This window comes from Castor canadensis, chromosome 4 (assembly GCF_047511655.1).
Source record: "Castor canadensis chromosome 4, mCasCan1.hap1v2, whole genome shotgun sequence".
Taxonomy (NCBI): Eukaryota; Metazoa; Chordata; class Mammalia; order Rodentia; family Castoridae; genus Castor; species Castor canadensis.
This window is the reverse complement of record NC_133389.1, coordinates 132,241,950-132,267,795: the sequence shown is the minus strand read 5'-3', so window position 1 is coordinate 132,267,795 and position 25,846 is coordinate 132,241,950. Positions and strand designations below refer to the sequence as shown.

Sequence of the window (25,846 nt, the reverse complement as noted above, 5' to 3'; positions counted from 1 at the left end):
GAAGCTGAGGAAGAGATTTGGGGGGAGGGGAGGAGAAAAAGTGGTATGAAGATAGGATAAAGGCGTATGGCATACTCAGTAAGTAGGTCTGGTTTAGTATGTTGACCAAACTGCGTCTTCAGGGTCAGATTTCCTCTTGAAATGCTGAGAGGGAACTGGTGTCTTTTCATCTCACTCAATAGAGTAGTTTTTTCTAGCTGCTCACCAGGTTAACATAGTGTGATGACAAATAGAGGATGGTATTTGAAAGTGCTGTCCTGATGTATTTGGTAACAAATGGTTTGGTGGTTCCAACAAGAAGGACTTAACGGGTGTGACAAGGTTCCCATGGTATTACTTGATAAGTGAGTTGTCAAAGTAGCACTACAGAGGTTACTGTGTAGAAAGGAGTAGAAATAATCACTACAAAACCACACTCCCCTTCTTAAATTAAATTTTAGAATTAGAACCTACTAAATGTTAGGTATTGTCCCAGCTTCTGGATATATAGCAGTAGCTAAGAACTTCAAAGTTCCAGTTTATTCATACAATGTGTTTCATACTTTAGGTTTACATGAGCCTCTCACCCTCTATCTCATTTATGTTCACATTTCTAAATGTACTCTTTGCTTTACTTAACCAACTGGAATTGCCTATCTTCTTTTGTGTCTCTGGTTTCTTACTCATGACCTCCCCCTTTCCATGTAGGTAATTTTTACTTGTCCTTCAACACTCAGATTCAGGACTGCTGCCCTCTATACGTCCCAGACTCACTTAGCTGCACTTCCATTTTTTTCAGCAATAATGTGCTTATAACATAGATATAGTATTTAGACTTTTGTTCTGTACCTTGAGGATAGGAACATTTACCTTTTGATGTCTTGTGTTTGTTTTTTAACACATGTATCACCCACTATACACATAGGCCCTGCCTTTACCAAAAACCATGACCATATTTCACTTTCTTTTAGCTCCATACTCCCTCATTTTCTAAGTACTTTTCTGAGCCAGCACTTAATATGTCAATGATAGCTCCAGCCTCATCATGTTTTTGATACAAGATTTTTAATTGTTACTGTCTCACAAAGAGACTTTTCTGCATAAACACAAACTATAGCAAATGAAGAGAGAAGCATTCAGTATGTGTTTAGAAACACTAACTGTTTCTTTAGTATTCAATAGAGTGATGAGGACTATGATATGGGGTTGAAGTTTATGGTTTTGTTTGGTCTTTATTATGAAAATGGAAATAAAATTTAGTTTAATCATGAGACCAAGAAAACCATAATGATGCTATTTGCTCAGTGAATGAAATGCTGGGATTAAGTGAATGAAAATAAATCTTGTTTTTTCCAGGCAGCTAAGCCATAAACCAAGGGATGTGTAGGGAAACTCAGGCAAGAAAAGGTAGGCTTAGGAGGATGTAAGTACAAGTTCTTAATAGTGTGGTAGCAGGAAGGATGTCTCTTAGGATTTGTTTTTTAATAGTGAAAGGCTGCTTCTGAGGAATTTTTTCTGTTAAAAATAGTATACAGAGAAACATTGCTAACAGGCAGAGTTACCATGTTAAAACCTTTTAAAAGAACATCTAGAATATATGGAATGGTATTGAATTTGCCTTAGAGTGTGCTTTTAATTTGAAAACCTGGTTTCCCTTGGGCAGCTTTACAGATATTTAAAGGATCCTCTTGATCTACACGAATGGAATGCAAGTCAGTAGTATACATAGGAAATTTATATTTTTAATATAAGTTGGAAAAGTTCTCATAGCCTAGAGATAAGACCTTGTGCAAGAAATTGTTAGGTCAAAACCAATCTGCCTTCTAAAATGAAACTAAGGTAGTCTAACTAGTGTTCTTCCCTAAATGGAGCCTTCCCCCAACCTCCTGTATAAAATGGCAGATCCATCGAGAGAAAAGCCAAGGCAGATTTGTTCTTCCTATTAACCGAAGAGGTAGAATCAGGATTTGGTGACTGACTGGGAGTGAGGAAAAGGAAATTCCCACGTGGGAAGCTTTATAGGTAGCAGTCTAGAGGAACAGCGGGTTGGAGATGGAGAGAAGGAAATTAGAAGTTGCAATTTGGACTTCCTTCATTTGGAACCCTTCTGGGATATCCAAATAGAAGTTGCCTGTAGTGAATAAGACAGGGTTTGGAACTCCTATCAGAAGATTGGGTTGGCATGAAAAGTTGTTCTCTTATCTTAGTTGAAACTGTGAGAATAGAGATGGTCTTCCAGAGAGAACTTGGAGAAAGAAGAGATCAAATTCATTCATTTGTTCATTTAAACAATATTGAAAACCTCCAGTTTTGAGATTATGGCAATGAACAAAACAGACAGTAATCCATAGCAAAGATTATACTCTATAGTAGAGCAGGTATTAAAGGAGGGGCAGAGGAAGAAAAGAGGAAAATCAGATGAAGATGGTGTGTATGTTGAGAAGTAAGAACTTCAAGAATAAGGAGTATTAGCAGCACCAGATACTAGTGCAATATGTGGTTAAAGTGAAAATGTTGCCTCTGGATTGAGCAACAAAAAGGTCATTGTGTAACCTTGATTAAGTGCTGTGGTGGAGTGGAAATGCAAAAACCAAATACAGCAAGTAAGGGGTTTAGTGAAGTTAATGTCGGGGTGGATTATGAAAAACCTGTGAGAACTGGACATAAGCACAGCTGTGCCCAATGTGCAGGCTGAGTTTGGCACAGCCCCAGCTGCAGAATAGGGTGAGAATAAGAGGCAAAGCAGCTGTTTTTCCTAAAATGTTTATGTCAAATAATTTGTAGGCTGAGATTTGGCACAGTCCCAGCCACAGAAGAGAGCAAGAAAGCAAGATGCAGCTCAGCTGCTTTTCCTAAGTTGTTTAAAGCATGTTTCTCCTGTTACAATGTCATGCCCCTCTCTCTGACCCTCCTTGTTTACCACTGGGTATAAAAGACTTGCTGAAGGAGGCTTTTGGCTTTTGGATGAAGGCAGGCTTTTTGATGTGGGAGACTTTGGAAGGGCAAAGGATTGCTGAAGGGAAGAAGAAGTGCTGGAGGGAGATTGCTGAAGGGGAAAATGAATGGCTGAAGGGAGAAGAATTGCTGAAGGAAAATTGCTAAAGGGGAATTGCTAGCAAGCCTGAGGGCCGAGACCTTAAGAAAGCTAAAAGACAATATGGGACAGTACAAGTCTGCACCAAGAACTTTATACACAGGCTTTAGAAAAGCTAAGCTAGAGAAAAGCTGAAAAAGAACATGGGACAGATCAAGTCTGAGCACTGAGGCTTTAAGAAAGCTAAAGAGAGAACATGGGACAGTGCAAGTCTGAGGGCAAAGACTAAGAGAGATTATGCTAAAGAACAGCTAAGAGAAAACACGGGACAGTGAATCTAAGGAAAGAAAAGTTTAAAGAGCAGAAAAGACTTTAGAAGTGAGGTTTTAAAGAATAGAAAGAAGAAAGACTTTATAAACAAGGTTTTAAAGAATCGTAAAGGAGTAAGGCCTTAACGACTAAAGATAGAGAAAAAAAAGCAGAGTGAAGAGAATACTAGAGAACAGAAGCAATGAAACTGTTGTGCGTCTCCATCTGAGTGCCTAACACACCTGCCCCCAACTTTTTGTCTGTGTGTCTATCCTTTGTCTTTTCTGCATCTCCTGTTGCTGCCAAATAGCCCCAGTTAGGTTCAATAGTAACAAGAGGTGAGGAAAAAACTTGCTTCAGGTTAAGAATTGGTGATATCAAGTATGGACCTATCAAAAAATATCTCAGCTATGTATGAAAAAGTGGAACTAAAGTGGGGACAGGATAAAAGGTATTTGCCCTACAAATGTAATAATTTATTTTTTAAGTGAATTGGTAATGAAGTACTGAATGCAGAATTTTACTTTGCAACCAATTTAAGTGGATATCAATAGTGTCAATCAAGAGGTAGGTAAATGAATTTTGAAACAAAAATTGTCAAATTCCTGCTCTTGTAGATCCTATGTTTCTGGTGAAAAGGAATATATCAGGAGTCTGCCTGTGAACCAACAAAAGAATTTTTAAAACAATTGAACAGTGTATTATCCAAGTGATTCTGTCATTCACTCCTTAATTTCTTTGATTACTTAAACATAGATGAGTATGGTCTTGTTTCAAGATATAGGCAATGATGGAAGATAATACTTTCTATTTCTAGTGAGTAGTTTTCAGTCTAAATACTGATACCACCTGGCTCATTAAAATACCTTTTTAAAACTCATCTGAGTGTAATTTTTTTTGTTTGTTTTGGTTTTCTGGTATTGGTATTTGAACTCAGGGCCTTACACTTGTTGGGCAGGCACTGTGCCACTTGAGCCATATTGCCAGCCTTTTTGCTGTAGGTTGTTTTTGCCCAGGGTTGGCCTGGACCATACTCTTCCTGCCTGTGGCCTCCACATAGCTGGGAATCACAGCCTTGTCCACCACATATGGCTTATTGACTGAGATGGAGTCTTGACATCTTTTTCCTGGGCTGGCCTGGAACCCTGATGCTCCTGCACTTCACCTCCCAAATTGTTGGGATTACAGGCGTGAGCTACCATGCTTATTTAGCACAGTTGCTAAAACAGTATTACTGTTTAAAAGTATTCGAAACTCTAAAATTATAGTGTCTCCTTACACAAAGAATCAGTCAGATGTTTTTATATTGTGTTTATTCCTATCACTTAATAAAAAACAAACAATATCCAGAACTATCTTCATACTTCCAGCTCTGTACTCCAACATGGGAATCTTAGTCCTTCAAGTTGTTATGAGTCAAAGAGCACACCTGACTACATAGTGACTAGGATCAAACCTGGGAGTGTAGGCCTGCGAGTCTTTACTTAGAACTCTTACAGCCAGAACTGCCTTGGCATTCTAGGTTTTTTAGATTTTAGAGAAGAAATACAGAATGCCCTTTGGAGTACAGGTCAGCATCCTCTAATCAAACACAGTATCTTTGCATTGTTTCAGGAGTCATAATAACTCTCAAGTCAGTGCCTGTCAGGTTTTACAGCTAAATGAGTTGCCAAAAACTTAAAAATTTTTTTAGTTTTCAGAACTTTCCAGATTTCAAAATTACAGATAAAAGATTGTCAACTTGTACCTGGTGACTTTTAGAAAGCAGCAGAAGTGTTTTGACCTTTATTTTTCCTTGAAATTGTGAATCTGTGGTGAAATCAAATTTCAAATCATTTTTTTAATGTAGTTATGTCATGGGGCAAATTTCCCACTAATATGTACATAAAAAATAAATAGCAAGAAAGGAATTTTTCTTCAGTACAGCTATGGAAAATAAATAGTAATCCTTGCTTAAGAATTGTGGCCAATCTGTTCCTCCCGTTTGTTCCCTGGAAAGGAAAAATCAGTATTTGGAAGGGGCAGAGGCTTGGCTTCTATTGGGGAATGTTCCTGAGAATCCCATCACCATCTCTCTGTTTTGCATTTAGTACCAATTTAAGACAGGTTTTATTTTGAATATTTCTTAATGTTACCATTTTCTCTGCCAGGCAATTAAGTTTTTTTAAAAGCACTGTTAATAGTGTTTAAAATTTACCAAGCATGCTGTAAGTCTGTAGAATGCAGAGGTGCAAACTAAAGGGATTTCACTTTGATCCCCTTTTCTTTTAACAGTATTATGACAATATGTTCCCAGTGAGTTCCTCTAAGGTGGATTGCAGACACTAAGTTTAACAATGGTAGAAGTGTTCTGTTCATGTAATCTGGGAAGCTGTGCATTTCAGCAATTTGTTGATATTTTATGTTCTGAATTTCTTGAGATAATTGCAAAATTTTCCATTTCATTCCTTCTAGTCAACAGTCTGAAATTCTTTCACATGTTACTAAGTATTTTGCTTTCTGATGCTTGCTGAAACAGAGAGAAAAACTTTACGATTTTAAAACTAATGCTCTCCTTTAAAACTAATGCTCCTGGGAGTGCTACATCTCCTTTTGTAAAGTATCCTCTTTGCTCAGGAAAGCACATGTGGTTTTGCTGAGTTGCTTACTTGTGACAAGGTGAGAAATTTAATAATTCATCCTAAAATCCACATAGTGATACTAAGAAGAGCAGGGAGAGCTATAAACTCTAGATAAATTGCTCTCATTGCAGGAATTTGCAGTTAGTCTAAGTATCAAGCTCACACATGTTGAATTCAGTGTCCTATAGGCATATTCTGTATAAATCTAAACAGTGATAGTACTTTATCCATATTTTGTTGGAACTGTAGTAGCAGTCTACTTGACAATATTGTCAGTTTTACAACATGGAAGTGTAAAAAGATTATACTTCATTGCCAGAAATTATTTCTCGAGGAAGGTTGAAAGGTAAAAAAGGAAAGATAACACCAATCAGAAACACACTCATTAAATGTAAATTATTGACACAATTTGAAATAAAATGCATAGAAAGTTGCTTTTAAAAATGTTTAGATAAGCTGGAAAGAGAAACTGCGCTTATGAAATATCAGAGTAACATGTTAAATCTTGCACAATAGAGTCAAATGATGTATTTGTTCATACTGTATGTGGTCTGGTCACAGTGATTCTAGGTATGCTAATTAAATAATCCTTGAAATTATTCTTATGTATGTTTGAAAAGAGCTAATGTTTCATTCTATTAACATCCCAATCTGTTATCTGGAGCTTTGAGGAAATTAATCAGTTTAGTATAAGAACGTTTTCTGGATAGGAGAAATATAATTTACCAATTTGGCATCAGTTAAGGTTGGCATTTTCATTATGGTGCAATATTTGTTAATTTTTTTATGCGTCAGATAACCCTGGCTTTGAATTCTAGCTGTCTTTTACTAGCTATAATTTACTTGGACAAATTCTTTCAACTCCCTCTTAGTTCTCCCTTTGAAAAATAAGAATTAAAAAAAAACAAAAAACCTCCAACCACAGTGAGATTGGGAGGATCATGGTTTGAAGCCAGCCTGGTCAAATTGTTTTCATGACCCCATCTTAACCAATAGCTAGGTGTGGAGATGTGCCTGTCATCCCAAACTACATGGGAGGCTGAGATTAGAAAGATCATAGTTCCAGGACAGCTGGGCATGGTGGCACATACCTGTTATCCAAACAAAATAGGAGAATCATAGTCCATACTACCCTGGGCAAAAAGAAAGACCCTATTCAAATTAACCAGAGCAAAAAGAACTAGGAGTGTGATTCAAGCATAGAGCACCTGCCTTGCAAGTGTGAAGCCCTGAGTTCAAACCCCAATACTGCCAACAAAGCAGGGTAATTATGAGGATTGAATAATATCATATAAATTATATAAATTGTGCCCATAATTTTGCAAATTTAAAAAGCATTGCTGCAGATATTCTCTTTTTAAAAAATTTTTATTAGCAAATATGTTGTACAAAACAAGGGGTTTAACTACGACATTTCCATATATATACATACGGGAAGGGAAGATAGATAATACTCTTTCTTATCTGTCTTCCCTTTTCACCCTTCTTCCATTCTTGTCCACAACCATAAAGTACCCCTTTTACTTTGTCTTTCCTGCCCCTTAGATTCTACATATGAGAAAACAAGCAACACTTGTCATTATAGAATTGGCTTCTTTTTCTTCTTTATGCTGAGTAGTACTCCATTGTGTAGATACATCACATTTTCTTTATCCATTCATCAGTTGATGGACATCTAGGCTGATTTCATAATTTGGCTATTGTGAATACTATTGCAGTATAAATGAGTATGCAAGTATCTGTAGTAAGCTGACTTTGATTCTTTTGGGTATATACCCATGAGTGATATAGCTGGATCATATAGAAGTTCTACTTTTAATTTTGAGGATATTTACATACTAATTTCCATTGTTCCTGCACTAATTATATTGCCATCAGCAGTGATTAAGGGTTCCCTTGTCTTTTGTTTTCTTGATGATAACCATTCTGACTGGGTTGACAGAATCTCAGTGTAGCAGTTTTGATTTGCATTTCCTTGTTGCTAAAGTTGTTGAACTTTTTTCCATGTATTTATTGAGCATCTGTTCTTCTTCATTTGAAAAGTGTCATTTTGCCTGTTTACATTGCCTGTTTAATGATTGCATTACTTCCACTTTCTTTGTTTAGTTTTTTGAGTTCTTTATTCTAGATTTCAGTCTCCTTTCAGGTGAGTATCAGTCAAAGATTTTCTTCACTCTGTTGATTCTTTCTTTTGCTATGCAGAAGTTTTCCCCTAGGAGTCTCACAGTTTCAGGTCTTGCATTAAGGTCTTTGATTCATTTTGAGTTGGTTTTTGTACAGGGTGAGAGAAAGGGATCTAGTTTCAGTTTACATGTGGATAGCCCTTTTTTTGCCAGCACCATTTTTTAAAAAGGTGGTCTTTGTCTAGTGTATGCTTTTGTCATCTTTGTCAAGGCATGTGGCTGTAGTTGTGTGGGCTCATTTCTGGATCTTTTATTCCTTTGCTGTAGTCCTCTGTTTTTGTGTCAGTACTATGCTGTTTTTGTTACTATGTATCTCTATAGTATAGTTGGAAGTCAGGCATTTACCTCCAGTATGCTGTTTTGGCTTTGGCTGTTTGGAATCATTTGCTTCCATATGCATTTTAGGATTGTTTTTTTCTATTTCTGTGAAGAATATCATTGGAATTTAGATGGGGATAACATTGAATCTATTTATCACTTTTGGTAATATGACCATTTTTACCAAGGATGCTTAATCTGTGTTGATTTATGGCCATGACTATGTATGAGTAAGGTATATATCCTCTGCCTGAGCCTTTTGAATCTGTAAATTTTTATCTTTCCACCAAATTTTTGCTAGTATTTCTTGAAATATTTTCTTATCTTATTCTTTCTTTTTCTTCTTGGACTTCTGTTACATATATATTTTGGTCGTATCATCTCACATGTTCCTGACACTCTTTGTTTAAATTGTGTCTCGTTTCTTTAGGTTGATTATTTTCTATTGATTATCTTTAAGTCCACTGACTTTCTTTTATCTTCAATTTTCTGTTAAGTATATCCACTGAATTTTTCATCTTATATATAAGATGAAATCCTGGAATTTCTGTTTGATCCTATTCTTAGTATTTCTCCTTGCTGAAATTTTCAGACCTTCTAAAAGTTATTTTGGCTTTTTTTTTTTTTCTGTTGCATCTTTCCCTGTTTTAAAAACCACACTTTAAAAAACTCACATACTCATCCATGTTTGGGTCATCTCAGCATTGGTTCTCCATTGTTTTTTCCCTTAAGATAGGGCCACTTTTTTTTTTTTTTTTTTAGAAGTTAAGTTACTATAATTGAATCCTGAATGTTGTTACTTTTATGTTAGGGGACTTTGGGTTCTGTTACATTCCTCTGAGGATTGGTGAGTTTTCAGGCAGTTGACATGTTTGGACTTAAATTGCTAACTCTAGTGTGTTGAGCTGCCCTTCAAATGTTAGTTCAGCTGGAATTTGCCTTATACAGGTATTGGTTCAGAGGTAGCAAGAGAGTTGGAGAGAGTTCATACTCTGCATGTGAGCCTTCCTTTTTTTGATCCACTACTGTCCAGGATTCCCCCTTCTTTCCAGCAGTTGTGGATACCTCAAACTCTATTCTTTTTGTTCTTCAAAAGAAGATGACTGTAGTTTTCTGTAAGAGTTTTAGTGTCCACACCTGGTATAAACTTGAGCTTGCCTCCAGGCTAAGCCATAATAATGACAGTAACTCAGTTATTTTTCCCAGAGTTTCCTCTCTAAAATCAGTGTGTTTTTGTTCATTCTCAGGACGTCCAGGTTGCTGTGTAATTTTATAAAGAGTGGGTCAGTAGGAACTGCATAGCCGTTTCTGATGTAGAGGTCCAGGTATCTGTTTTTGAAAATTTGCAAAGGTGCCACATAGACTGTCCACTACCTTTTTATTTAGATTATTATAGAAAAAAAGTATAATTATATATCTGAAGCTCTCTGGCCCATAAACTCCTCTTTCCTCATAGAAATGTTTATTTTTATAATTTGCCTTATTAATACAGGTTTATTAAGGCTACAACTCTTGTAGTATATCAGAATAGGATATTTAAGAAAGGTGGCATGTCTCTTCTTCTCCCTACTACTACCATAAAATCTGATTCTATGAAGTGTTTTACACAAGTTATTCTGAGACTTTCTCAGTTGTTTGAGTACAAAATGTAGTAGGAAAAGTTACTCTGAAATTCTTCAAACACTGAAGCTGGGTTCAAACAATAATGTGATGGGCATAGGCATAACAAGGTCACAGATGGACTGGTCTTTATTTGGTTGCTAAGTTTGGGATCAGAACAGCTCCTTTAAAAAAGGTAAAGAAGAAGAACATTCCAGGATATCTTGCCAGCCAAAAAAAGAAGACTAAACTTTGCACACCACTGCAGTATTAATTAATGAAATGAAAGGAAGAAGCTTTAGGTGGATTCTTATATTCTTTTATATAAAGTTAGGCGGTTGGTCTATTTAACTGCAGATACATAAATGGCCACATTACATTGCAACAGTATTTCATAATTGGTAAGTTTGTAAAAGAATTGTGTATATTGCTATTACTAAGCTTGATTCCATGCTAACCATTGTAGTAGAGACTACTTAGTTAACTTACATATATCCACATAAATGATAGCAGCTATACATCACTTAATAGTGTTCTAGAAAATAGTAGTCTAGAAAAGAAAACTAGATATCCTTAGGCTGCCTTTTCTAGTTACAGGTCCACTGCTAACTAGTATTATGATTGAGGATGCTGAAATGATTTATATGATTTTCAGTATTCTCATATGTACATATGTTGTTTGTGCCATTTCATCCCTCTCCCCTCCCCTGCCCCCTCCCTCTCCCCCCCATCAGTAGTCTCATCTTTAAAAAGAAGGAATTAGATCAGATAATCTGTAATACTCTCTGTTGTGTTCAAAAATCCTTTTCCTAGTTATATTCATTTATTTTGGTACTGAGTAGTTTTTTTTCCTCTCTATTTTCTGCATCTTTTAATTCTTTTATTTTCTAATAAAGTTTCTTTTCTGAGTGTTTCCTCAGTTCATTTTTATTTACATTTTTATTAATCTCTCGACCTGCAGGAGGTCATCCTAGGAACCTAACTGAGAGTGACAGGAGATTGAGAAAGGACGAAAGACAAACATGCAAAAAGCTGGGATCACGTAGGCTGGGTACTCTGGTGGAGACACACAACAGCCTCGACCACCTCCAGCGGGTATATTATATACAGTGACAAACAAGGAAGTGGGATACCGAAGTCAGCATAGCAACAGTTCCCAGGGGGAACCTGTGATTGCTTCTTTCTGCAGTTACTTGTTCTGTTCCTGTCTGAAGGTCATGGTGTAAACATCCTTATTCTTACTCAAAGCAGCTGTGCTGCATTTTGCTCTCACTCCCTTCTGCAGCTGGAAGCTGTGCTCATGTCAAGTTCTCATAGGCTTCTCATGCTCTACTCTCCACATATTAGTATATGTTAGTTGTACAGGAGAGTTTCATTGTGACATTTACATATATGCTTACAATGTATCTTAATTAGAGTCACCCCATTCATCACTCTCCCTCGTCCCCCCACCCCCTTCTTAGAACAGTTCCAGCAGGTTTCACTGTTCTATTTTCGTACTCAAATAGAAAGTACATAAACCATTTTCACCCTCCTTTACCTTTTCTGTTTATTTACCACCCTCCCTGTGGGTACCCACACCCAGACAGGACCTGTTTACCCGTGTATTGATTGATCAAGAGGATTTTCCCTGATATTTTACACATGTATATATCATGCTTTAATCAGATTAGCCCTCTCTATTACTTTTTTCTCTATCAACTCTGCTGTTCAACATTAGGTATATTACATTATACTGTGTTCATACACAGATGCAATGTATTTCGTTATTATTCATTATCTCATTCTCTTTTCCTCTCCCACCTCCCTGTATTTCCCTCAGACAGACTCACTATTACAATCATGTTCTCTCATTCTACATATGTATAAGATAATATATATGAGTATATGAGATCATAAAAGTCTCAAATGTATATTTATGTATACATTTATCTTTTAGGTCTAGTTTCCACATATGAGGGGAAAACATGTGACATTTGTCCTGAGCCTGGCTTACTTCATTTAGCATAATGATTTCCATTTCCATCCACTTACCTGCAAAAAATATTTCATTCTTCTCTATGGATAAATAATACTCCTTTGTGTTACTTGATTCATCAGGCGTAGGGCAACTGGATTGCTTCGAAACCTTGACTGTTACGAATTGTACTGCAAAAAACTTGGGTGTACAAATGGCTCTCTTGTATTCTGGCTTACGTTCCTTTGGGTATATGCCCAGAAATGGTATTGCTGGATCATGTGGTAGGTTTGTTTTTAGTTTTTTGAAGAACCTTTATACTATTTTCCTTAATGATTCCACTAGTTTTAATTCCCACCAACAGTGGATAAGGGTTCCTTTTTCCCCTGCATCCTTGACAACATTTGTTGTTGTGTTACGGATAGCCATTCTGACTGGAGTGAGGTAAAATTTCAATATTTTTTTGATTTGCATTTCCTCTAGGGCCAAGGGCATTGAACATTTCTTCCTGTATTTATTGACCCTTTGTATTTCCTTTGAGAATTGTTTGTTGAGTTCATTTGCCCCATTATCTATTGAGTTTGTTATTCTTTGTGGGTTAGTTTTTTGAGCTCCATGTATATTGTTTTTTTAATCCCTTGCAAATGTATAGCTTGCAAAAATATTTTCCCATTCTGTAGGCTGTCTCTTCAGTCTAGTAACTGTTTCCTATGCTATGAAGAAGCTTTTAGTTTGATGCAGTCCCATTTGTCAAGCCTTTCTCTTAATTGCTGAGCTATTGGAGTTGTAAACAGGAAGTTATTAACTATGCTTATATGTTCCAATGTATTCCCTATTCTTTCCTATAGTAGTTTCACATGTTAAATTAAGATCTTTGATCCACGTTGAATTGATACTGGTACAAGGTAAAAGACTGGAATGTAGCTTCAGTCTTGTACAGGTGAATATACAATTTTCCTAGTACCATTTGTTGAAGAGTTTCTATTTTCAGTGCATGTTTTGGGCTTCTTTGTCAAAAATCAAATGGCTGTAGCTGTGCAGGTTTGTATTTTGGCATTCTGTTCTGTTCCATTGATCTTCATGTCTGTTTTTTTGCCAGTACCATGCTGGTTTTATTACCATGGCTGTATATATAGTTTGAAGTCAGGTATTGTGATACCTCTAGCATCGGTCTTTTTCCTGAGGATTGCTTTGGATATTAAAGAGCTCTTTTGTCCTCCAACTTTAGGATTGATTTTTCTATCTCTGTGAAGAATATGATTGGAATTTTGACAGGGATTGCATTGACCATATAGATGGCTTTCAATAGTATAGCCGTTCTCACAATGTGAATTCTGCCGATTCATGGGTATGTGATGTCCTTCCATCTTTTAATGTTGTCTTTGGTTTCTTTCTTTGATGGTTTATAGTTTTTGTGATACAGATCTTTCACTTCCTTGGTTAAATTTATTCCTAGGTATTTTAATTTTTTTCATGCTTTTATGAATGATATTGTTTTCCTGATTTTTTTCTCAGACTATTCATTGTTTGTGCATAGAAATGCTAGTTTTTTTATCTATTGATTTTTATATCCTGCTACTTTGCTGAAAGTGTTCAAGATAGGTCTAAGGGGTTTTTGGTGGAGTTTTAAGTGTCTTTTAGAAATAAGATCATAGCATCTGCAAATAGGGATATACTTTCCTTCTCTATTTGAATCCCTTTTCTTTCTCTCTACTGCCTTACTGCTCTGGCTAGGAATTCCAATAATATATTGGGGAATAGTGGACACCCTTTTCTCTGCTTTTAGAGGAAATGGTTTCAGTTTTTCCCCATGTAGTATGATGTTGGCTACAGGTTTGTCCTATATAGCCTTTATAATGTTGAGGTATGTTCCTTCTGTTTCCAGTTTCTTTAGAGCTTTTATTTTATCTTTTTGTTGTTTTTGTCTTTTTACTTTTGTTGTTGTTGTTGTTGTTCTTTAGAGTTTTTATCATGAAAGGATGTTGACTTTGTGGAAGGCTTTTTCTACATTTATTGAAATGGTGATGATGTGTTTTTTGTCCTTGATTCTGTTTATGTGTTGTATTATGTTTATTGATTTATATGTATGTTGTACCATCTTTATTTCCCTGGAATGAAACTTATTTGATCATGGTGTATATCGTTTTGATGTGTTGTTGGATTTGGTTTACAAGTATTCTACTGAAGATTTTTGCATCTGTGTTCATCAGGGATATTGACCTTTCTTTCTTGTTTTCTGGGGTGGGGGTGGAAATGTATCTTTACCTGGTTTGATATTAGGGCAATACTGGCTTCATAGAATGAGTTTGTACTTTTTGGAATAGTTTGAAGAGCATTGATGTTAGATCTTCTTTAAAGATCTGGTAGAATTCATCAGTGAATCCATCTTTTCTTTATTGGGAGGTTCTTTATAACTATTTCAATCTCATTACTTGTTTGTTATTTATGTCCATTTAGTTCAATTTTGATGGGTCATATATATTAAGAAATTTATCTTTTTCTTCTTGGTTGTCTAGATTGCTAGAATATGGGTTTTCAAAATATTCCCATGTAATCTTCTGAATTTCATTGTTATCTATTATAATAATGCCTTTTTCAGCTCTGATTTTATTAATGTGAGCCTTCCCCTTCTTTTACTTAATTTGGCTAAAGGTTTGTTGGGCTTGTTTATTTTTTTCAAAGAACCAAGTTTTTGTTTCATTGATTTGTTCTATGAATTTAGGAATTAATTTCTTTCCGAATTTCTTCAATGACCCTTTGAACATTCCGAAGTATGTTGTTCAATCTCTGTGAGTTTGAATGGTTTTTGTGGTTTTCCTTACCATTGATTTCTAGTTTTATTTTATTATTGTCTATTAGGATATGTGAGATTACTTCAGTTTTTCTGTATTTGTTGAGATTTTCTTTATGACCCAGGATATGATCTGTTTTGGAGAAAGTTCCATGGATTGTTACCAAAAAAAAGTGGAATCTGATGCTATAGGATGGAATACTCTATAAATAATATTTCATTTATGGTATTGTTTAGTCGTAGGATATCTGTTAATTTTTTTTTTTTTTTTGTCTGAATGTTCTTACTATTGATGGGACTGGGGTGTTGAGATTTCCCGCTATTGTATCAGGACCTGTCTCTTCCTTTATGCTCAGAAGTGTTCGTTTTATGAAGTTGGGGGCACCAAAGTTCAGATACATATTCAGATTGTTATATCTCCTTGCTGGATCACTCCCCTTTATTAGTATGTATGTTTTAGTATGTAGACCTTTATCTCTCCTGCCTGATTTTTGCTTAAGATCTGCTTTGTCTGATATAAGAATAGCTACTTCTGCTTGCTTTTGATTTCCACGTGCCTTGTATATCTTTTTCCAACCTTTCACTTTTAGTTTGTGTGTGTCTTTGGTTTTGATGTATGTTTCTTACAGACAACAGATTGTGGATCTTGATTTTTGATCTAATCAGACAATCTGTGTCTTTTGATTGGACAGTTAAGTCTGTTTACATTTAGGGTTATAATTGAGAAGAATTTATTGTATTCCTGTGTTTCTGTTGCTCCCCTGCATCCCCCAACATCCAGGTTGAGTGTCCTGTTGATTGTTCTTTCCTTTTAGCGTTGTTCATTTTTGCTGGTTTACTGAGTTGATCATACTTGATACTTCCCTAGCTCTCATCGGTTCATCAATTTCCTTTTGAGTTTTATTCTTTCCTGACCTCTTATGTTTGTGATTGCTTTTCTTTCTCTTCTGTGTGAAATATTCCATTGAGTTATCTTCTGTAATGCAGGCGTGGCGGACATGAACCACTTTATTTAAACTTATCTTAGAAGGTCTTTATTTCTCCATCAAGACTAAAGGATAACTTTGTTGAATATAGCATTCTTGGATGGCAATTAATTCTCTTTCAGAGCTTGGATTATACTGCTCCATGCTCTCCTGGTATAGTATTTTTGCTTAGAGGTCGGAAGTGATTCTTATGTGTTTACCCTTGTATGCAAGTTGGCATTTTTCTCTTACAGCTTTCAGTGTCCTTTCTTTGTTCTCTAACTTTGGCATTTTAGTTATGTGACATGGGGTTGTTCTTTTCTGGTCATGTCTATTTGGAGTTCAAAATGCTTCCTGTACATAGATGTTTATATCATTACATAGAGTTGAGAAATTTTCTGATATGATTTCATTGAATATGTTTCTTATGCCTTGAGTTTGAATTTCAGTTTCTTCCTCCCTATGAATTCCTAGGTTTGGTCTTTTGATTGTGTCCCAGAGTTCTTGTATGTTGTAATCATAGGTATACTTTTTTTTTTTTTTTGTAGTTGCCTGTGTGCAGTATCTCCTTGATCTCATGCTCCATCTCTAATATTTTTGGTCTTGTCTGCTGTTAATATTATCCACCTTGGTTTTAGTTGATTTATTGAGGTTTTCATTTCTAACATTTCTACTTTTTTTTTTCATGATTTCCATTTTTTTGCTGAATTTCTCTTCCATGTTTGACTTTCTTGTCCAAACCTTGGATTGATTTCCTAACTTCATTTGTTTATTTATTTTAATCCTCTCTGGAGTCACGGATCATTTTTAACAGTAGGCTTTTGAATTCTCTAGCAGACATTTTAGCCAACTCATCTTTGAATTCAGTTTTTTGAGATTTTGAAGGGGAGAGAGACATTGCTTAGTTTTTCATATTTAAATTTTTATGGTGTGATTTGCACACTTGTTGAGCTAAGTTTTTGTTTTACTTCCTCACTTAAGAAGAGAAACTACTGCAGTTATAAGGTCAACAGTTCAGCAATAATCCACATATTTGAATGAATAAGAAACAATTAGAATCCTTATCTGTCTCCCCACTGAGGTTATATGGAAGCAAAACTCCTGTTCCTAGAGGGATGATCTGGTTGTTTAACATTCGAATGAGAAATATAAGAAATGGGCGTGGAGAAGAGAGGAAAGTAGGAAGATAGAAGGGGAGCTAGGTACAGGAGATAATAGTATGAGAGAGAGCTTGGGGTGGGCGTTTTGTAACCACTTACCCCCAAGCTGAGAGGTTGGAGCTGCAAAATTTTTGTTAATTTACTCTGTCACCTTTCTGTTTCACTGTATTTGTTAGTTGTTTTGTCCCTCTTTTGTGGTTTTCACTGTTCTCTTTTGCTTTTCTCTGTGTTCCAGACTTTCTATTGCTTTCTACTCCTCCATCATCTTGTCTTGTCTCCTATTACAATGAGCTCATTCTTACAATATTACAATACTGTGTCTCCTTTACTGAGAGCATTTTCAATAAAAGTGTTATGTAAGACCTTTGCTTTTAAATTAACTTTTGTTTCTCTCAGTCATTAGAATAAAGCTCTAATGCTTATGGAGTCGTTCTTCTTTTTAACTAAAATGTGTTAGTTTTTATGGAACCATTTAAGGATTTATAAGTTTTTTGTTGGATTGTTGATTATGTTTGTGTTTATTGATTAAGAAAATTGAGGTGGTCAAATGTCCATTATGTGGGAGCAATAGATCATTATTTCACATACCTTCTGTCAGTGTTAACAAAGCTTTCTTTGTTGTATCTTATAGGTGATATTTGAAGGCAGAAAAGGTAATTTTCAAGGAATTCCAACCAGACTTTTGAGTACTTATTATTTGGAACACCTTGGGGAGTCATTGATTTATTGAATCAGTTGGTAACAGAAAATGAAAAGCAGTGTGGCACATATGAAAGTAAGTGTTTGAAACTTATGATAGATATAAGCTTATAGTCAACTAATGACCTATCCTTTAAAAACAGTGCATTTATATCATTAGAATCAGAAAATAGAGTCACATCATACATAATTCTAACTTCATTCAGTTTCAAAGGTAGATACTTGGCTTGTTGAGAATAATTATGTGCAGAAGGTTGTTGAGAGAAGATACAGAATGTATTTCTGTGTGTGTGTGTGTGTGTGTATGTGTACTTACATGCATGTACACATCGGTGCCTCCACAAATCATGTGAGAAGGCAAATGTAATAGAAAATAAATAACAAATGGTACATGAAATTCTGCCATTATTCCCCTCTAGGGGCATGCTTTCCTGAGTAAGTGTGACATGGAAGGCAGGTATCTCCTTCTATTGGTCTAGGTTCTTATGTGTCTATCTGCAGTGTGAGCTTCCTACTGCATATTTCATATGCATAGATGGTTTCTTTATTATATGCTGTACTTTATGTTAGATATTCTTTTATTCATCAATTACATACTGAATTCTTACTATGTTGCAATGACTTTTAAAGCATTTTGAGCAAAATAGCAAACAAAAACAAATCTTTATTCCCATGGAATTTACATTCTAGTGTGAGGAGACAGGAAATAAATTGTAAACTTGGTACCTAAGTAAGCTATATAGTATGTTAGGGTGTTAAGCATTAGACTTTGTGCTGTGGAGAAAAGAGATAAGATAGGGTAAGGGGTGTCAGTAACACTGAGGGTTGCAGTTTGTAGTAGGGAAGTGAGTGTAGAGCCCATTGGAGAGGAAGGTAGCTATTTAAGCAGAGACACAGGAGACAAGAGTTGGCCACTCAGATATCTGGAGAAGACTACCAGAAAGTGGGGACATCAAGTGAAAAGGCAGAGTTTAGTGTGACTGGATTAGGTTATGAGAAGGGAAGTCCAGCTGTGACAGGACTCATGTGCTTTCAAAACTGTTCTGCCTGTGAGTGGTATTCACAGAGCAAATCATTCAACTTCTTTTTCATTTCAGCTGCACAGATATACAAGCCAGCACATCACTTCTTGGTCCTTAGATTCAGTAAAGGGAAGGACTATTTTTATTTAATTATAAGTATAGGCATTTTCTCTTCCTCTCCAACAGCTCTGTATCCCTTCTTTAAAGTGAACTAGTAGACTGCAAGCTCCTTGACCAAGTAGTAAGGACAACGCCTGGTGCTTTGTAAGTGTGTATCAAAACTGCACCTGCTGCCATATTTTCCATTTTTGGGGGTGTGAGATGACATTATCTGGCCTTCCTGGTAGGTACATCCATCCTTTGCTTGCATATCTTCTTTGAAAGGGGAATCTTTCTCATAAGCTGTTTCCATTTGATAGTAGATTCTTCATCTGTTGATCTGAAATCTGCCTCTTTTAGTCATTGGTCCTTTGTTACTTAAACAGTGAATTTATTGAGGGCCCAGTAGGTGGCAGGCTTTGTTAGGAGGTGGGTATAGTAAGAGAAAGAAGACTTGAACACAACTGACTTTTGAGTGAGTTGTTAGCGGAGAGCACTCAGATCTTTAGACTGACCTTTTATGAGAGAGAAACATCATAATCTGCTTCCTGCTACTTCTTCAGGGGTGTCCCTCTTGTGGTCCTGATGGGTCTTTTGTGGAATCATCTCAGATTGGAAGGGACTCTTCATACTTCAGTTCAGCATGCCCTTCACATTGACTGAACAGAACTGGCCAGCTTCTTTATTTAACTAGAAGCAAGCTCTCCACCTCCTCCAGCCCTTTCTCTCCCCTCTGAAGATTTCTTTCCTGAGCCTAGTGGATGCTCAGAGCCACTGAACTCAAGCATTAATACCCTGTTCCACTGGCCATCTCATAGTACTTTCTCTGTACTGTTTAGAGACTGTGGTGATTGCACAGTGTCATCATATTTGTTTTGCTTAATGAACAATTTGGAGAATTTTAAACGTAATTTTGACTATATTATGTATAACTGTTGTACTGACTTATCTAAACTTTATAAGGGAAATTCATGTTCTTAATACTTGGATACCCCAAAATGATTTTTAACTTAATGAAATACTATAATCCACCAAAGCTGAATTCAAGTCTTATAATTGCTCAGTGCTATATTACAGGGATTGTGCCCTACTCACAATCTCCTGTTAGCACTTATTCTGTGTGCCAGTCATTTGTACTTGATCATATTTATGAAATCCTTCTGATTCACAACTTCAGTGCTTCTGGTTTCTTCCTCTCATTCACAATAGATGTTGCAGAGATGTGTTAAAAATCATTAACGTAGAATTGTAGCCCTCTCCTTGATGTAGTCAAAATAATTGTCCTGCTTTGTAAAAGAAAAAGTAGGTAGTACAGTTTTATTGTTACCTGATTCCTCCTCTCTCTAGCTTTTTCTGGGACATACGATCTGATTTTTTTTTAATTATGCAAATCTTTATAAGCTTCTCTGTCCTACTAAACACACTAAACAGGGCTGCCTACTAAATGTGAAGACCATAAACTCCTTGAGGGTCATTCCTATCATTTGTATCCTTTAAGTCTATTCAGTAAAGACTATGTCTTGCAATAAATGTCCATGTATTTTATATTATCATTGAGCTGAATGGCTTGATCTTGATGAATAGATTTATAGAAAACTATGTCAAGCATATTAATCAATTCTTCTTCATTGTGTCGCTAAGTGATATTTTAAAAAACTTTATAGTATATATTAAAAACCAGATTTATGCAGTGTACTTCAGACAGTTTCACACTTTCCATTATATTTCTATTTTTCCCCTTTCTCTTCCTGTCTTTTTCAGACAGTGTCTGTGAGTTTCATTATGCTACCTTCATGTAACATATGTATGTAACATAATGTAGTGTATATGTACTTCGAACCTCTTCATCCCTCAGTATTCTTTCCTTTCCTTCTCCCACTGATTCTCCCCAACAATGCACCATTTACAAACATGTTCCATTATTACTATCATCATTTTAGGTCTAGGTTCCACAAATGAGTGAGAATTATGCAATATTTGGCCCTTTGAGCTCGCTTAGCATTATGATCTCTAGTTCTATCCATTTTCCTGCAGATGACATAATTTCATTTTTCCTTAAGGCTGAGTAACTTTCTGTGAGTGTATGAATATGTTTGCATATGTGTGTATATATATACACTCACGTGGATGTGTACATATACATATTTACCCATTCATCAGGTGTTGAGCAACTCTACTGATTCCACAGTTTGGCTATTGTGAATAGAGCTGCAGTAACCATGGGTATGCAGGTATCTCTCTGGTGTACTGATTTACACTCCTTCAGATATACACCAAAGAGTGGTTTGTCAAAGATCAGAAGACTTAGAAACCAGATTTTTAAGATGGTTGCATTTAGTGTAAAATAACAACCAAACTATAGCTACTTCATATTTTAGATTTTAAATACGTATTTACCTACTTAGATTAGTGTAATTAGTGAACATTATTGAAAAAATTGAATAGTTTGTGAGACTGTTGGGCAGTTTGTGTAATGTTAGAATTAACTGCTGTTGATTAGATAACCATAAAAACAGTAGAAATTGTTTACGTTTCTATTCAGAATAAGTTTCTATTTTTAAATGTGTCTTTTTCTCATTAAGGAAGCAAGCATGCAAGTGTGCAGAAAAAGTTACTCATTGTTTGATTTATTTTTTATATGCCAAGATTAAAGTACTTTAACAAATGCTTTTCTTTCTTGAGAAGGGTTAATTAAAATTATTTGAATTCTTAAAATAATAGCTTGTCAATGTCACTGACTAGCTTTATACATTTGTTTACTTATATGTAGAAGTAAATATTTTGATTTCTTTTAATGTATTAGTAGTTCTAAATTAGAATATGTGCTTGAACTAGATGGCTCAGATCTGTCTTATATCATGATTGTCATTCTTAGGTTACATGAAGTTACTTATTTGTATGTTGAATCTGTTGTTGTGTTTGTGTGTGTGTGTGTGTGTGTGTGTGTGTGTGTGTGTCTGTGTGTCTGTGTGTCAGTATTAGGAGTTTAAACTCAAGGTTCTACCACTTGAGCCACATCTCCAGCCCTTTTTGCTTTAAGTTATATTTCAGACATTGTCTCATTTTTGCACTGGTATGTTTTGGAGCATGATCTTCCTACTTTGCTTCCCACATAGCTGGGATTACAGGCATGAACCATCATGCCTGGCTTGTATGTTGGTTCTTTTTTAGGGGACTAGGCATATGATCTGTATGGCATATGATTTGTATCTTAAGAGTCATGTTTGTTTTTTAAATTCCTAAAGCCTTAGCATAGCACCATACATATCAGACACTCAAATGGTGGTTGAAAGCAAAAATGTATTTGATAAATATGTTAGAGTCAGTTTTTCCTACCTGTTTATTGTATGTAGATTTAAATGTGTGGTTTTTTTAATAATCCAAAGGAGGTAAGAGGTAAGTGCATTGTTGTAAAACTTAAACATTAACTTAAACATGAGCACTTGCTAAAAAACTTCTGGCCTTGGTCTTATTTTTCACCTAAAGGAGCCCAATACAGAAATGCTGTCCTATCAATTTATAACTTACACACAGGAATCAGAGATTTGAGAATTACCCTATTCTACCTTGATTTTGTTTTTTTTTTTCCAGTTAAAAAGAAGTATTTGGTCTATAGTAAAAATAGCTACCTGCCACAGGCACTTATTTGGAATGACTTAAAGTTTTTGTTTTATCTTATAAATTGTTTAGGTTACATGAATTATTGTTAAGGTTAAAAATTTTTTGAAATAATGGCTAAAGCGGTTCCAACTTTCTGAAATACTTTGTTTTGTACTGGGGTTGAAATTGGAACTCAGGGTCTCATGTTTGCTAGGTAGACACTCTGCCACTTGAGCCATGGCATTTAGTCCTATATATTTGTAAATATAAATAATTTTTTAAATGTTCCCTCTTTTTTTTTCCTTGTGACAGCATTCTTCTGGTCATGACAGAAGGGAAAACTATAATTCATATCAGAGGAGCTCCTCTCCAGAAGACAGGTAAATTGTTTTATATGTTCTGAGTACAATTTAAATGGCCGTTTGTTAAAAACAATTTGACAGGATGTTTGTTCAGTCACTTAGTTGCTTTAGCATTACCAATTAGTCATTACATGACTTTCCTAAGTATTTATAACATAGTTGTTTCCAATTTACAGCTTTTATTTTCTTATTTTATATGTTAGGTATGCAGAACAAGAAAGATCCCCCCGGGAGAGAGATTACTTTGATTACAGCAGGTCAGACTATGAGCGTTCAAGGAGAGGACATTCTTATGATGGCAGCATGGAATCACGGTGAGTATTGGGAATTTTAATTACAGAAAGGTTACATTTGCTTAAATTTTCTTTTTCTTTACTTTTTGTAATTAACACAACACAAATAGCAACTAGCATCAATTGGATATTCCTAGGTGTTAATTCACTCCTTAATGCTATAAATTTGTGAAGTAGATACTGTTATGCCTGTTTTAACAGCTGAAGAAACTGAGGCCTAGAGAAGTTTAGTAATTTATTTGTAATCTTGAAAGCTATCAGCAGAAAGACTAGACTTGTTGACCTAGTGCCCAAGCTTTTATTCAGTATGTTACTGACAGGTTGCTTTATGAGACTTTTATTTTTGGAGATTGTTTACAAAATGAAAGAAATTTATATTATGAAGCTGCTCGTTTGTAGGTGTTTTTTTTTTTCTCTGTAAATGTAAATGAGTTTTACTTGACTCTTCTGGAGAACCTGGTTGCCCAGTTGTTCTAGTCAATAGTATCTACAAGAGCCAACATTTTAGAGTTCCCTTTAGAAATCTTACTAAAGGGCTCTATATTTGCTCAAGATAAAGCATGTAATGGATAAAAAGTTTACTTAAGGCATCTGCAGAAAGAAATCCCCAGCTAGAAGTAATGGAAACTATAAAGGAAATAGCTGGGGATGCTTAGTGTAGGGGAAAGAGGTTAACTAGAATTCTACAGGAGATGAAAATATTCCCAGCTGCTTTAAACCGTAATCACCATATGGATAGTACTTTGTTAACTTGCATGTGTCCATGTTTACAAGAGAAGAAATGATGCAGACAATTTACTACTTGCTTGTAATTGGCTTTGGAATGTCCATAATTTAACCTTTTTCATGAAGCAGTGTTGCATAGCTAAAAGAGAATAGATTTCACATCCATACAGATTAGAGTTCAGACTTTAGTTACTAAAAATTACACTCATTTGGTAAAGTATCCTACTAACTTCCTGCTGAATCCCAATTTCCTTGTCTTTGAAATTAATGTGATGACGTGTTTTGTCTGATGTTTTAAGTTTAAAATCGGTCCTACCACCATGTCTAAGCATAGTAAATATGCAGAAAATTATAATTTTTAATGTGTATTTTTTTCCACATACCTGGTTTTAAGCTAATGATTAGCAATGAACCAATGGCATGTTGAATATCATAGTAAATATTAGAAGAATTCAAATTTCCTAAAGTACATACATACATACATATGTATGTATTTTGGTTTTGTTTCATTTTGTTTTTTCCTTGGGTAGTGGCTTTGTGGTTTGAACTCAGGGCCTCACACTTGCTAAACAAGTGCTGTCTCTGCCACCTGAGCCACACCTCTAGCCCTTGATTGTACGTTTAATTAATCTGACAAAACTAACAAATTCTGTTATTTTTGTATTCTATGAAGAAGCTGTAGTCTGTCTCTTTAAGTTCTGTTTCTCTCCAACAATTTCCATTGTCCCTTTGTAGGAATTGATCTTTATCATTTTTCATAAAACCAGCTATTCTGATTTTCCTCTTTGCTTTTATTAATCACCCAGTTTGAATAACTTGTTCCCCATATTTTATTGCTCACTAAAGTCCTTTTTTGATATTTCTTACCTTATATACCCCACTACCACCAAAACTAATCCTCTCACTGGTGTAATTAAATTCTTCTGTGGTTTGGAGCTAAGTACATGTTTCTATTTTTCTATTATCTACAGAAAAAATTTCCTCCTCAGTACATTCTAATATATAACTAATCTTAAAATGTCAGATTAAATTAGTCACCAAAAGCCAGACTCATCAGCTGTTGCCTTAATGACACCTTTATAAAAACAATTACTACCACTCAAAGGGTAAGCTAAGCATTTTGCATACTTTTCTCCATACTATCAAAACTCATATAAGCTAAATAATTATTTACAAGTAAGAAAATGGGTTTGAGGTGATTAACCTGAGATTTGTAGATTGATCTCAATTCTGACTCCAACACTGGTTTTTTCACAATCCCTAACTGTACTACTTCAATACAATTTTTGGTCCAGTGTAGGAGTGTAAGTCTCATGTGATTCACATCATGAAGCATGCAGAATAGGTATTATGTAGAACATAAAGGCTAATAGTCCAGAAACATTTAACAACAAATGCTTCTAATTAGACTCTAACTATAATATTCCTTCTGCACTATACAAGAGCAAACACAGTAATTGTGGGGATGTGATTTTTGTCAGACAGCTAGCTGTCTCATCTGATGTTTTCAGAAGAATCATAACCAGTGTCAGTAACTGCTTGTTATAGCTACTTTTACAAATCAGTGGGTAAAAGTTGGAGTATGTGCCTTTATGACTAGTTGGGGATTATACTTGGGGCCACTTTTTTCTCCTCTGTTCACTGTGTCTTAGTGTACAGAGTCTGTTCTCATTGACAGTCACTCAGGTCTCTTATTCTTCAGTTTCCAAATTATCCCTTCACAGCTGCTTGGGCAAGTAACTGCTTTTCTCTATCCATGTAAGGGGAATTATTATATTTTAAAACATGTCTTTGTTAACTTACCCTTTAGATTTTGCCAAAATCCATAGGTTTCTAGTGATGCAGTGTTAATATGAAACTTACTTTCATTTATTTTGTCTATATAATTATTCCTTCTTGTGCAAAGCATGAGCAGAATGATCAGAGTTTTCAAAACAATGTATAAAAATATCTAAGTGGACAAACTGTTATCTAGGAAAAGATAGCAAAAAGTGAGGACTTCCTTTCCAATAGTTCTTGATAGTTTCAGAGAACAATATCATCATTGTTTGAAAGGGTTAGTTTAAGAAAGGATAATCAGCTTCATTAAAGGGATGAGTAAATATGACTAGAAAAATATTTTTCACATC

At 35.4% G+C, this 25,846-nt stretch overlaps 1 protein-coding gene across 1 annotated transcript in view; it reads left to right on the top strand.

Annotated features, from left to right (window-relative positions):
* Cwc22 (CWC22 spliceosome associated protein homolog) overlaps positions 1 to 25,846 on the top strand; it is an 81,366-nt gene that overhangs the window by 3,012 nt on the left and 52,508 nt on the right. The window contains exons 2-4 of the mRNA XM_074071213.1: positions 17,548 to 17,691; positions 22,649 to 22,716; positions 22,902 to 23,012. Coding sequence (XP_073927314.1) covers positions 17,665 to 17,691; positions 22,649 to 22,716; positions 22,902 to 23,012 — 206 coding nt within the window. The 5' untranslated portion in view covers positions 17,548 to 17,664. The remainder of the gene's footprint in view (positions 1 to 17,547; positions 17,692 to 22,648; positions 22,717 to 22,901; positions 23,013 to 25,846) is intronic.